Genomic DNA, 13,861 nt, shown 5'->3' with positions numbered 1-13,861 from the left:
CAGACGCAGGCCCTTCATGCATCGTTTGATTTCATCCTCACAGTTTCCTGCTGAGAGGGCTACCATTCTTATTCCCATCCACACTCTAAAAGGGAGGTGGTGGAGAGGCTCAGTGACTTGTTCCACATGGCGCAGCTGGTAAGCTGCAGAGTCAGGATTTGAACCCAGGTAGTTTGGCTCTGAAGGCCAGTCTCTAAATGATAGCTGCTTCCCATGAGATAAACATGGGTGATCAGGACAGAGTCAAGATTAAAAGTAGAGGCGTATAGGGAAAAGATCGGAATAGGAGAGGAATCATGAGGAAATGCTGGAAACAAAAAGAGCTGAGGAAGGGAAGAGAGACAGGGAGCATGACTTGCTCAGGAAGGGCCTCAGGCCCTGCGCAGCAGGCAGGGGTTGGGCTCTCTGTTCACTTGGCCACACAGGGCTCCGTTTCCCTCAGTGGCCACCTTGCGTGGATAGCACCTTCCCATCCGGCCTGTTCCCAGAGCCCCTGCCACATCCTCCTCAGCAGTAGGCCACTCAGCTTCACGGGAAGCATTCTCTCTCTAATTGGCATTGAAACTCACAGCCCTCCCTTTTCCTGTAGGTGGAGTTTCCATAGGAAAAAGCTGCTTCTCTGTTTCCCCCGTCTAGCAACTGTTTGGAAGTCAGAGCCCCACATCCTGCTCCACTGGGTCAAGCCCCTCTTGGACCGGCTCTTGTCCATCATTGGCTGGAGTGAACCAACGCGTTGCCCTGTGCGGGGTCTCCCCTGGCAGTCTTACCTCATCATTGTTGGGACTTCTCAGATCTCTGTAGATGAAGATGGCCTTGCCTGGGAATCCCGCTGGTTCCATCACCATCTAATTATGGGACAAGGCTGTGCCAACCGGTCTGGGGGCAGGAGAACAGGGCTAATCAAGCCCCCCAGGAAACCCTGGAGGACTTCCCCGCCTTCAAAGAACTCGAGTGGTTTTGGAATCTAGCCCATTCTGGCGGTAAGCACGATGCAACTTCTGCAACTTCTGCTGTGGCTATTGGGGCCAGGAGCCTACTTGTTCCTTTCAGGGGATTGTCAGGAGGTAGCCACTCTCACTGTGAAATACCAAGTGTCAGAGGAAGTGCCGTCTGGCACTGTGATCGGGAAGCTGTCCCAGGACCTGGGCTGGGAGGAGCGCCGTGGGCAAGCAGGGGCTGCCTTCCAGGTCCTGCAGCTGCCTCCGGCGCTCCCCATCCAGGTGGACCCTGAGGATGGCCTGCTCAGCACAGGGAGGCGGTTAGACCGAGAGCAGCTTTGCCGGCACCGGGATCCCTGCCTGCTTTCCTTTGACGTGCTTGCCACAGGGGGTTTGGCTCTGATCCACGTGGAGATCCAGGTGCTGGACATCAATGACCACCAGCCCCAGTTTCCCAAAGGCGAGCAGGAGCTGGAAATCTCTGAGAGTGCCTCTCTGCGCACCCGGATCCCTCTGGACAGAGCTCTCGACCCAGACACTGGCCCCAACACTCTGCACTCCTACTCGCTGTCTCCCAGTGAGCACTTCACCCTGGATGTCATCGTGGGGCCCGATGAGACCAAACATGCAGAACTCGTGGTGGTGAAGGAGCTGGACCGGGAAATCCACTCGTGTTTTAATCTGGTGCTAACGGCCTATGACAGTGGGAACCCCCCCAAGTCAGGCACCAGCTTGGTCAAAGTCACCGTCCTGGACTCCAATGACAACAGCCCTGTGTTTGCAGAGAGCTCGCTAGCACTAGCCATCCGAGAAGACGCCGCCCCTGGTACTCTCCTCCTCAACTTGACCGCCACGGACCCTGACCAAGGCCCCAACGGGGAGGTGGAGTTCTTCCTCAGTAAGCACGCGCCTCCAGAGGTGCTGGCCACCTTCAGCGTCGATGCCAAGACGGGTCAGGTGACTCTGCGCCGACCCCTGGACTACGAGAAAAATCCTGCCTACGAGGTGGATGTCCAGGCAAGGGACCTGGGTCCCAATCCCATCCCAGCCCACTGCAAAGTTCTCATCAAGGTCCTGGACGTCAATGACAACGCCCCAAGCATCCACATCACCTGGGCCTCCCAGCCGTCCCTGGTGTCAGAAGCTCTTCCCAAGGACAGTTTCATTGCTCTCATCGTGGCGAATGACTTGGACTCAGGAAACAATGGTCTGGTCCACTGTTGGCTGAGCCAAGATCTGGGCCACTTCCGGCTAAAAAGGACCAACGGCAACACGTACATGCTGCTAACCAACGCCACACTGGACAGAGAGCAGTGGCCCAAGTATACCCTCACTCTGTTGGCCCAAGACCAAGGACCCCAGCCCTTATCCGCCAAGAAACAGCTCAGCATTCAAATCAGTGATGCCAATGACAATGCACCCGTGTTTGAGAAGAGCAGGTACGAGGTCTCCACTCAGGAAAACAACCTACCCTCTCTTCACCTCATCACCCTCAAGGCTCATGACGCGGACTTGGGCACGAATGCACAAGTCTCATACCGCATCCAGGACTCGGCAGTTTCTCACTTGGTAGCTATTGACTCCGACACAGGCGAGGTCACCGCTCAGAGGTCACTGGACTACGAGCAGGTGACTGGCTTTGCGTTCCACGTGATCGCGGAGGACAGGGGGCAGCCCCAGCTCACGTCCAGCATCTCTGTGTGGGTCAGCCTCCTGGATGCCAACGATAATGCCCCCGAGGTTATTCATCCCACACTCAGCGATGGAAAAGCCAGCCTCTCAGTGCTTGTTAATGCCTCCACAGGCCATGTTCTGGTGCCCATTGAGACTCCCGATGGTTTGGGTCCTGCAGGCGCTGACATACCACCACTGGCCACCCACATCTCCCAGCCATTCCTTTTGGCAACCATTGTAGCAAGAGATGCAGACTCGGGGGCAAATGGAGAAGTCCTCTACAGCATTCGGAGTGGGAACGAAGCCCACCTCTTTGTCCTCAGCCCCCACCTGGGGCAGTTGTTCATCAACACCACCAACGCCAGCAGCCTCATTGGGAGTAAGTGGGAGCTGGAGATAGTGGTGGAAGACTGTGGCAGCCCCTCCTTGCAGACCCAAGCCCTGTTGAAGGTCTTGTTCGTCACCAGTGTGGACCACCAGAGGGACTTGGCCCGTGAGCCTGGGGCCCTGAGTACCTCGGTGCTAACGGTGATTTGTCTGGTCGTCCTGCTGGCCATCTTTGGGCTGATCTTGGCTCTGATCATGTCCATCTGCAGGACGGAAAAGAAGGATAACAGGGCCTACAACTGTCGGGAGGCCGAGTTCACCTACTGCCAGCAGCCCAAGAGACCCCAGAAACACATTCAGAAGGCAGATATCCACCTCGTGCCTGTGCTCAAGGGCCAGGCAGAGGAGCCTGCTGAAGTCAGGCAGCCCCCCAAGGACGTGGGCAAGGAAGCGATGATGGAAGCAGGCTGGGACCCCTGTCTGCAGGCGCCCTTTCACCTCACACCCACCCTGTACCGGACCCTGCGTAACCAAGGCAACCAGGGAACGCTGGCTGAGAGCCCAGAGGTGCTGCAGGTCACTGTCAACCTCCTTTTCAACCATCCCAGGCAGAGGAACGCCTCCCGAGAGAACCTGACCCTTCCTGAGCCCCAACCTGCCCTGGGCCAGCCCCACTCAAGGCCCCTGAAGGTTGCAGGCAGCCCCACGGGGAAGCTGCCTGGAGATCAGGGCAGGGAAGAGGCCCTGCTGAGCCCCCCAGGCTCCTCAGCAACCCTGAGGCGGCAGCGGAATCTCAATGGTAAAGTGGCCCCTGAGAAAGAATCAGGCCCCCGTCAGATCCTGCGGAGCCTGGTCCGGCTGTCCGTGGCTGCCTTCGCAGAGAGGAACCCCATAGAGGAGCTCACTGTGGATTCTCCTCCTGTTCAGGTACCTCAGCGCGGGCAGCTCTTGCTCTGGTCGCCCCTGGACCACCACCAACAGCATCAGATACCACCTTCCCCCTCACAATCCTCACACTCATGCATTAGGCTCACCAGGCACTTTATGATACATCAAGTATAGTGGTTCAGGGCAGAGTTCTGGGGTTAACAGAATTTAGCTGTGTGATCCTAGACAAATTACTATCTCTGAGCCTTCGCTTTCCCATCTGTAAAATAGGAATGACAGTAAGAACATCTGCCTCACAGAGTTGTCCTGAAGATTTGATCAGTTAATTCTTATAAAGTACTTACTCAGGGAGCCTGGCACAAGTAGACACACAGCAAAGATAGTGATTACGAGTATAAGCTTTGGAGCAAGGATTCCTGGGTTCAAATCCTGGCTCCACCTCTTCCTAGCCGTGAGCCACAGGGGTTACTTGGCTTCTCTGATGTCCATGTTAATAGCACCCATCTCCTAAGTTTGCTCAAAGATAAAATGAGTGCACATAAAACCTCCAGAAGAGTGTTTGGCACATAAACAGCATCCAGCAAATGATTACGATGACTTCTGCAAAGCTCTTCTCCATCTCCACCTGGGCAACCTTCCTGTGAAGCAGGCTGGCATGGGCATCATTGCCCCCAGCCTGAGGGGCTGCATTTGATTTGCTTGAGGCCCCAGAGCCTGCCGGCTTTGTCTACAGGATGGGGCAGTGGAAAAAAGCTTGGAATCTGGAAGTTAGGCAGATCTGGGCTCAAAGTTCAGCATAGCCACATAGGAGCTGGGCAACCTTGGGCAAGTCCTTTAACATCTGAGCCTCATTTTCCTCATCTATAAAATGGGAATTATGATGCCAAACTTACCATGTCTATCTCCCAGGGGTTTGAAGATTAAATGGGACTATGAATGGTAAAGTGTCTAGAGACCCAGGATTTACTAGACACAAAGGGGAAACCTTGTCAGAGATGGTGCCTGATTTCACACCTATATCTGCTCCTCTGCACCCCAGATAATTTTCCCTGTGCCAGGCTGCCCATCCAAGGCACACTTTTGCTTGGCTAGGCCATCAGCTGAGGTTTCCTGTGGAGCAAGGACACAGCTTCCTTCCCCCACTCCCTCCCCAGGAAGCCACCTGGAGAAGGCCCAGCTGCCTTCTTAGGAGTCTTGCCTGGGCTCTGTGCAGACCCAGAGGTTGCCCGGAGCCATTCATTCATTCATTCATTCATTCATTCATTCATTCATCAAATGCTTATTGAATAGCTCTTTGTGCCAAACACTGTGCTGGTTGTTGGTAAACAGAGACAGCAGAGAGAAGACACTGTGGGTGATTCCACTGGGGTGATGGAAAGAAGGGCGCCCATTTGGAATCAACTTGGGGGTAAGAGGCAGCTCACCTAAAGCTTGTGTCTTTCTAGAAGCACCGTGCCACAGTGGAGTCAGATTCAAGTTCAAAGCCCAGCCCTACCACCAATTGCTGTGTAGCCTCTGTGAGCCTTATTTTCCAGATCTGCAAAATGGGTGTAATGATATCTCTTTCCTTGGATTACTGTAAGAATTAAATAGAGATTATATACAGCTTGATAGTTATTAAGTGCTTATCATAAGATCTATTAAAAAGTGATTTATATACATTTACTCATTTAATCCTTATAACCACAACCACCGTATGACCTGGGAGTCATTACTATTCCATTTTTTACTGCTGAGGAAACTGAAGCTCAGAATGCTTACATTACTCAAGGCTTCACAGATGGAAACTGGTGCAGGGGCAGATTTAGGATTTGAACCAGAGTCCAACTGACTCTAGAATATGGGTTCTGTGAAGTGACCCTGAATGACAGCGCTCAGGTCAGGGACTGTCCCTGAAATAGAGGCTGTCTCCAGGGAAAAGGGTGGCAGGTGCCTGAGGAGGTGGAATGTGCCTTGAGGCAAGCAATGACCCAACACTCCCAAGTCACACTGAAACCCCAGTCCTGGCCACCTCTCCTTCCCATTCTCTTCTGAGGTTGGCACTTTCTGTCTTGAGCTGCCCAGAAGGGTGGAATGGGCCTTCTCAGGGAGGAGTGGGGGTAGCTTAGGAGGCAGAGTTAGTATTTCTAGAAGTAACAACCTAAACTCCTTGCATTTGTGGAGCATTTCTAACTTTCCAACCACCTAATTAATCCTGACAACCCTGTGAAGAAAGCCGAGCAGGTATTTCTAGCTCAACCTTAGAGATGAGGAAACTATGGTCTGAGTAGGTCTAAAAACCTGCCTGACATTAACATAAGCTAGAAATGACCTTGAACTAGAACTCAGCCTTCCAAGATTTGGTCTGTTGCCTTCTCCTCACAAGGGCCTGCAGGGTCTGGCCCTGCTATCTCACCAGGCTTCTGCCCCATTCTCCAGTCATCTCCTCTAACCTTTCAGCAGGCAGTGTCTTCTATCTGGATGCCTTTCATCCCTTGCCCAGACCCTCACCATCTCTCTCCTTGCCAAACTCCTGTGGAGCTTTGGGGTCTCAGCAAAGGTGCCTGACGCGTAGTATGAATTCAAGACACATTTATAGAAATAAACAAACTTCCCCCATTCCACCCCACAACTTCCTTCTTGCTCCCAGTTGGGTGAGGGATCCTCCTCTCTGCCCAGAGACACCCCCCCCCATCCTTTCCCAACCCCATTGCAATCCCCTGTAAAAACCTCTGTGTCCTGTCTTCCCTGACAGACTGTGAGCTCGCTCAGGGCAGCCATTGGGCCTTAGTCTCATTCTTATTCCCACAGTGAGCACAAACAAGCACTTAATTAAATAGTTGTCAGATGAATGAAAGACTGGATAAATGAATGATTAAATGACACCCTTTTTCCTTCTCTACAACACATGTTGTCTTACATCTGGACCACAAAAATCAGCTGAGCACGTGAATACTGCTAAAGGGGGGAGATAACTCTTAAAGATAATGATTATCAAAATAATAATGAATTTATGGTCAGAAAATGCCTTTTCCACCCCCATCCCCACAGACACCACCAGGAACAGGCCACTTGGGGGAATGAGAGTGAGGGGATGGGCCCAGAGGGTCCCCATTCTCTCCATCAGACACCGAGGTCTGGGGTGACATGGCAAAGCAGGGTCCCTGCCTGTCAATGTTCACCACGCACCATCCCCCCCTCTGATCACACAAACATCTGAAGCTGGAGGAAAGACTATAAAAAGAAAGCACCAGCGTTGAGGGAAACATCCGGCGAGGAAGTGTGCTGTGCTGGAATTGTGTGGAGTCAACAGATTTTTCCTGTCTTGTAGCAAATCTCCCAGCTGCTGTCCTTGCTGCATGAGGGCCAATTCCAGCCCAAACCAAACCACCGGGGAAATAAGTACTTGGCTAAGCCGGGCTGCAGCAGGTAAGCGCACGCAGCTCCCACAGGCTTCTCTAGCCCCCACCCTCTCCCCAGGCTCCCCACACCCCTGCAGCGTCGGTGACAGTAAGAAAGGGTGAGCACGTCCCAGACGCTGCTCCTCTGGGAGAGAGCATGCTCTCAGCATCCATCCCCCCACCTCAGGCCATTTGGTCCTGGAGCAACTGTATTTATAGTCTTTACAGGACAGAGTCACTAAGGAAATGACTTCATCCCGGAGGCTCTATCTGTCCCCTGGTTGCAGACGTGCTGGGCTAGCCTTTAAGTCTGTAACTTTCAGCTTTCTTTCTCTTGACCCTTAAACATAATATGAAGATGCCTGGCTAAGGACATGGGTGTGTGGGTATGTTCCTTTGAGTGGTCCTAGAATTAAAGAGACCTTAAGAGGCCATCTAATCTAACTCCTTGTTACATATGGAGAAACTGAGGCTCTAAGTAGTTTAATCCAGCCCAACTATGTAAACTTGGAACAATCAGATAAATCCTTCAGGCCTCGATTTCTCATCTATAAAATGAAAGTCACCACACTTCCTTGTAGTGACAGGGTAAGGATTTAATGTATTTTAAGCCCATAGCCCAGTGTCTGGCACATAGTAGGTGCACAAGCAATGCTAAGTCCTCTTAAAGTGACTTTGTTCAAGGTTATATAGCCAGTTAGTGGGAAAGCTAGGACCAGCTCTCAGCTGTGTGTAGCTTCCTTTTCTGCAAAGATAGTGAGAGGTAGTGTAGAGCAGCGGTGAGTACTACAGTCACATCAGCCTAAATTTCAATTCTTGCTTTATCACTGAATCCAAGGGGACCTTGGGCAAGCTGCATAATCTTCAAAAGTCTTGATTTTCTCATTTTACAAATGAGAATAACAAGAGAACCCCTTACAGATGTGAAAGGTGTGATGGGAAGGTGCATATACCTTGCAAAGCATAAGGCCTGACTCAGAGAAATTGCTCAGTAACGTGAACTGTTGTCACTATTACTTGCAAACTAGCCACCTCCCTGTTGATCCCTTCATAGCAGCAGAAATGGCCAAAGAAAAAAAGCAGAAAGGGCCTCTAGGCCTTAAAGCCCCGCAGGGAGACTTCTCACATGCTGGGATGAGGGGCTAGGCCTCTACCCCCCATGCCAGGCAGTCCCAGGAACTGGCCTCTCCGAGATGATAAGAGCCTATGGGACGGGGGGCCCAGGGTGGAGAGGGCAGGAGCCTGGGTAGTAGCTTCTGAATAGCTTTTGGATGCCTCACCTCAGCTGCATCCTCTATTGACCTGCTCTCCTGGTTTGGGATTTGGCTTCAGATAGGGCGGAGGGAATATTCAGTTACTCAGTCCACAACGTATTAAGCACCTACTATGTGCCAGGCCCTGTTCTGAGCATTGGTGATAGAACAGGGAATGAGACAGAACAAAAATCCCTGCCCTCACTGGAGCACATACTCTGATGGATGGATGAGTGGGTAAGTGGATGGGCGGGTGGATGGATTGGTGTATGGATAGATGCAGGGATCAGTGGGTGCTGGGTGACTGCCTTGGCTCAACCTAAGTTAGTAAACTCCTACTCTGTGCCAGGCAATGTGAAGGAATGGGAGGGACAATGGTGAGTAAGCGTATCAATGCATTCATAGTCACTTCTGCTTGCTGAGTGCTGACGTGATGGCACTATGCTAAGCTCTTTATGTACAACGCCTCATTTTACCCTAACTATGCCCATGAAGTGGGTGTTATTTATTACCCCACTTTACAGATAAGGAAACAGACTCAGAGTAGGCAGGAGGGCTGGGATCAAGTAACCCAGGTCACTCTGACTCTGAAGACTGAACTGTGTGTATCCAGTTCCCTGTGTGTATGAATGAATGCTGGCATGAATAGAAGTTCATGAGCAGGAATGAATGAACGTATGTGTGACTTTCCTCACTTGTGGGCTGGGTTGGCTTTCTGTGCAGGAGTGCAATCCCAGACACAGATGGCCCAGGTGCCAGGGCTGGTGGCCAAGCAGAACCGGACCAGGAAGAAGGACCTTTGGACCCTGAAGAGGACCTCTCTGTGAAGCAGCTGCTAGAAGAAGAGCTGTCAAACCTGCTGGACCCTCACACAGGTAGGGACTCCCCAGGGTCACCCTCCTTCTGACCCCACAGCCTCCTCACATGCCTAAGCTTCAGAGTTCTGCTCCGATTCACTACAGGGAAACACAGCCATTCTGTTTCTGGGGCAACATTTTACTTCTCTTGGAGCTTCAGAAGGTCTTCATGTATTTAAAGACCAGATTATACTTTGATTATTCATTTTATAAATCATCATAAGAATAGTGAACAATTTACTGGGCTCTCTAAGTGCGTACAAGATACCGGAGGCATCTTATGCACATTATCCCATTTAAGCTTCCAAACAATCCTTGGAGGTAGACATTATGAGCTCCAATTTAGAGATGAGCAAACTGAGGCTCAGAGAGGTTCGCTGTAGCCTGCTCAGAATCACCTAGTTCATTAGCAATTGAAGGGAGGCCTGTCCACCATCAAGAGACCTGCCGTTACCTCCTAAATCACTCCTTTGAATTTCCTTAGTGTGTTTAAATATCCTTTTACCCTGAGAACCCCATCAACTTTTTAATATGTTAACATTTCTAACTGAAACAAAAAGAATTTTTTTTAGAGAAACGATTAGTTTTGACAATAGATACAAAATGTGAACTTAAATTCCAGATCTGTGAACTGCCCCCCCTGCTGTGGACCCCCCTCAGCCCTCCTTTAGGTAACACCCATAGGTCCAACCATCCCTAAACTGCGGGTTTTCTGTTTCTGTAGGTAACAATCTGTTTCCCATCTGGACATATCCTGTGTGCTCCATCTGGCTGCAAACATGGTGAAGGCATGGCAGGCACTTCCTTTCCTTTGGTTAGAAAAACATGGCCAACATTTATTGAGTAATTTCTGCGTGCTAGTCCCTGTTCTAAGTGCCTCATGAGAAACTCTAATGAGATAGGTACTATTCATTATCCCCATTTCATAAAGGAAAAATCTGAGGGGTAGGGGTGTTTAATAATTTTCCCAAGGTTGTGCAGCCGATGGTTACTCACACAGGCCACAGGCCGTGTGGCTCTAAATTAAAATTAAATCAAATTAAATCAAATTGAAATTAAGTACATGTAAAATGAAAAATTCAGTTCCTCAGTCATCCCAGCCCCATTTAAATAGCCACATGTGGTTACTGGCTCTCACTTTGGACAGCACACATATGGAAAATTTTATAGGGCAGCAGTGTCTAGAATGTAGAAGTGTGAGGTCCAATATAGCAGCCACTAGCCACACGTGAAAACGGCTCGTCTAAACCAAGCTGTGATGTAAATATAAAGCAGTCCAGACTCTGACCACTTAATATGAAAAAAGAATGTACGGTGACTCATTAATAATTTTTAAGGTATTGATTACATGATAAGATATTAAATATAAAAACGATTTCACAAATTAATTTCACCTTTTCTTTTTAGGTTTTCTAATGTGGCTACTAGAAAATTTAAATTGACCCCTGTGGCTCGCATTCTCTCTCTATTGGGTAGCTCTGGGCTGGACTCTGTGGGCTCAGTTCCCACATGGTCCAGCTTCCCCACAATACAGAGGGCAAGGAGCACAGAGACACCAGAGGGAGTGAGGGGATGAAGAAGGCAACAGGGATTTAAAAAACAGAAATAAAAAAAAGAGCCTGAGACGCTCACAAGGCTGGAATGGGGTGGGGCTGATGGTGAGCGAGCCTGACACTGGGGTCCTGGCTGCGTCACATAAAAGCCCCACCTGAGGCTTTTATGTGATGATAACAATCTTGTGTTGGTTGCATGAAGAGGAAGACTGCTATTTCACCACTTTATGAGAGACCAAGGAGGCTCAGAGAGGTTAAGCAATGTTCCCAAGGTCACATTGTTCATAAGCAGCAAAACAGGAAAATCAAACCCTGGTCAGCTCAGCGCCTACCTGCCACGGAGTGAATTCACCATCACTTTTCAGCCCTTCTCATACACCCCCGTGATTTTCTCATTCCAAGCTTCATTCTTTCTGAAGCTCTCTGACCCTTGTACAAGGAAAGGCATAATTCTGTAACACCAAGAGAATTCCAACCTTATTACCCCAGAGTCTCAGAGAACTAAGGTTTACATTTCCCAGATGTCCAGGGTTAATATTTATGTTCCTTCAATCATTCAATAAACGTTCACCAAGTCTCAGGCGTGGGCTGGAGCCGTTGGGAAGGGGCCTGACCCGCCTCAGAGCCTGCACAATCCCCTCACTGACAAGGCAAGACCGAGACTCATTTATATCAATATAAACAACAATTAGCTATATTTGGAAATAATTTTTCCAAATTACACAAGCAATATTTAGTTAATGCAGAAAAATGTAGATAAAAAGAAAATAAAATCACTTCTGCCCAGGGTAATTTCAATTAACACTTTGACATATTTCCTTCCGGTCTTTTATTCTATGCACAGATTTTTAAGCAGCTCACCTTAAGCAAACATTAAATACATGCTAAAGTAGATGTGCCCTTTTTTAAAAAAAAAGACAGTTTCTTAACCATGAGACTTATACTTCCTTTCCTTTGCTTGGCCTCTACCATGGATCCTGGGACTAGTTTTTGAGACAGGATTTTCTGTTGACAAGATGGGGAGAGGAGCAGTGTGATGGTAACACTGGGGATCTAGGGGACAGTTTTTCACTGCCCCCGTCACTTTTCTGGGGTAGCCTTTAGAGAGCCAGCCCCTTCCCAGCCTGCCTCTAGGCCAGGGCTCCCTGCAACTTGAAAGGTAAAGGTTGAGGAGTTAAGGGCACGTGGTCAGGTAGTAACAGAGCAGACATGAGCAGGCCTGGGAATTCCAGGGGCCACAGGTGGGCACCTGGAGAATCCAGGGGGAAGAAGAGCCAGCTCTTCAGAGAGTGGGTAGGGCAGTGCAGTCACGGGGACTTTAAAGTTATCAGACCTGAGTTTAAATCTTGGTTTGGTTGCCCAATAGATATGTGACTTAACTTCTGGGAACTTCATTTTCCTCATCCATAAAATGGGATAATACTGTTGACTTCAAAGGTGTGTGTGTGGAGGTTAAATGAGATAATTATGTAAATTGCTTGGCACAAATGTACTGAATAAGTGGTAACTATCCTGCATATGAACAGAAGGCAGCACCAAGCCAGAAACTCCAGCCTTGGCCAAGAAAGGGGATCCTTTCCCCCATCCTCGGCTAGTGGTGCACCTGACTGTAAGGAATGGGTGAAAGACACCTAGACCTGAAATATTCCTCCGACCTAGACACTCTTTAGAAACAGGCCAATTTCCCTTCCTCCTCCTCCCTACTCGGCTCAGGCACAACTTCAGTCATGCCTTCCTGCCCAGAGCACTTCGCTGTCAGGGCCTCTTCCTTCCTGTCCCCCTCTGGCTACCCCGTCTGTCCCTCTCCATATCCCTTCCCTCCTTTGTCCGGAGCCCTTGCCCTGCCCACGCCCCACCCTCCCCTGCCCAGTCCTTCCGTGGGCCCAGCCCTCACTATGTCCCTTCCTCCCCCTGCAGGCCTGGCCCTGGACCGGCTGAGCACCCCCGACCCGGCCTGGATGGCCAGGCTCTCTTTGCCCCTCACCACCAACTACCGTGACAATGTGTTCTCCCCGGATGCGGCAGCCTTGGAGGAGCCAAGGACCTTCCAGACGTTCGGCAAGGTGTCGGGGCCGGAGCTGAGCCCAACGGGCACTCGGTTGGCCAGCACGTTCCTCTCAGAGATGAGCTCACTGTTGGAGATGCTGCTGGAGCCGCGCAGCAGCGTGCCCGTGGAGGCTGCCTCGGAGGTCCTGCGGCGGCTCTCTGTCTGTGGAAGGACCCTCAGCCTAGACCTGGCCACCAGCGGGACCTCGGGCATGGAAGTCCAGGGGGACCCAGGGGGAAAGAAGGGATCTGAGGGCAGGTCTGGCAGCAGCAGCAGCAGTAGGAGCCTGCGGATCCAGGAACCAGAGGCCCTGGAAGCTGTTAGGGAGCCCAGGCCCTGAGGATCCCAGGATATGAGCTGGTTTCTAAAATCTCTGAACTCACTGACGAGAGGTGGCCCGAGAACTTTAGGGTGACTGACGCTGCCCCACAGAGGGGGCAGGGACCCAAGGACAAATAGCTGGCTGTCCAAAGCAGCCCCTTCTTAGGGGCTGGCTCTGCTTGTGAATTTTTTGGAAGACGTTGATAGTTTGTGGCTGAGGTAAGTGTTTGCTGGCAAAACACACGTAGAGTACAGAGAGCCGTCCTCCAGCAGAACAGACATCATGGAGCATCACACAGCCGGAAAGGATGGCCTCTCTGCATACTAGAGGGTGGGGGACTGGATCCTGGGGTGCCAGGCAAAGCTCTCTGACCTACCAATAAAGGAAAAACAGTGGCTTATTCTCCTCTTTACACCTATAATGAGGGAGGAGGGAAGAGAAACAGAGTGAGGGTTCTTCACATCCCTGGCAAGAGGGTCATGCTGGGCCCGAACAGGAGTGGGGCATGTTGGCACCATGTGAGGTGTGCAGTGTGTGGTGTGCCGCGAGACGTGCAGTGTGAGGTGTGCAGTGAGGTGTGTGGTGTGCAGTGTGAGGTGTACAGTGTTAGGTGTGCAGTGAG

At 50.7% G+C, this 13,861-nt stretch overlaps 1 protein-coding gene across 1 annotated transcript in view; it reads left to right on the top strand.

Annotated features, from left to right (window-relative positions):
• The window catches only part of PCDH12 (protocadherin 12), a 22,508-nt gene extending 8,867 nt beyond the window's left edge, over window positions 1-13,641 (top strand). Inside the window, exons 2-5 of the mRNA XM_081035033.1 lie at window positions 590-3,866; window positions 7,138-7,235; window positions 9,184-9,335; window positions 12,788-13,641. Of these exons, the coding sequence (XP_080891159.1) occupies window positions 990-3,866; window positions 7,138-7,235; window positions 9,184-9,335; window positions 12,788-13,257 (3,597 nt within the window). The 5' untranslated portion in view covers window positions 590-989 and the 3' untranslated portion in view covers window positions 13,258-13,641. The remainder of the gene's footprint in view (window positions 1-589; window positions 3,867-7,137; window positions 7,236-9,183; window positions 9,336-12,787) is intronic.
• The last annotated feature ends 220 nt before the right edge of the window (window positions 13,642-13,861 follow it).

Source organism: Rhinolophus hipposideros (genome assembly GCF_964194185.1).
Source record: "Rhinolophus hipposideros genome assembly, chromosome: 23".
Lineage (NCBI taxonomy): Eukaryota > Metazoa > Chordata > Mammalia > Chiroptera > Rhinolophidae > Rhinolophus > Rhinolophus hipposideros.
This window is presented reverse-complemented; position numbering and strand designations above follow the sequence as displayed.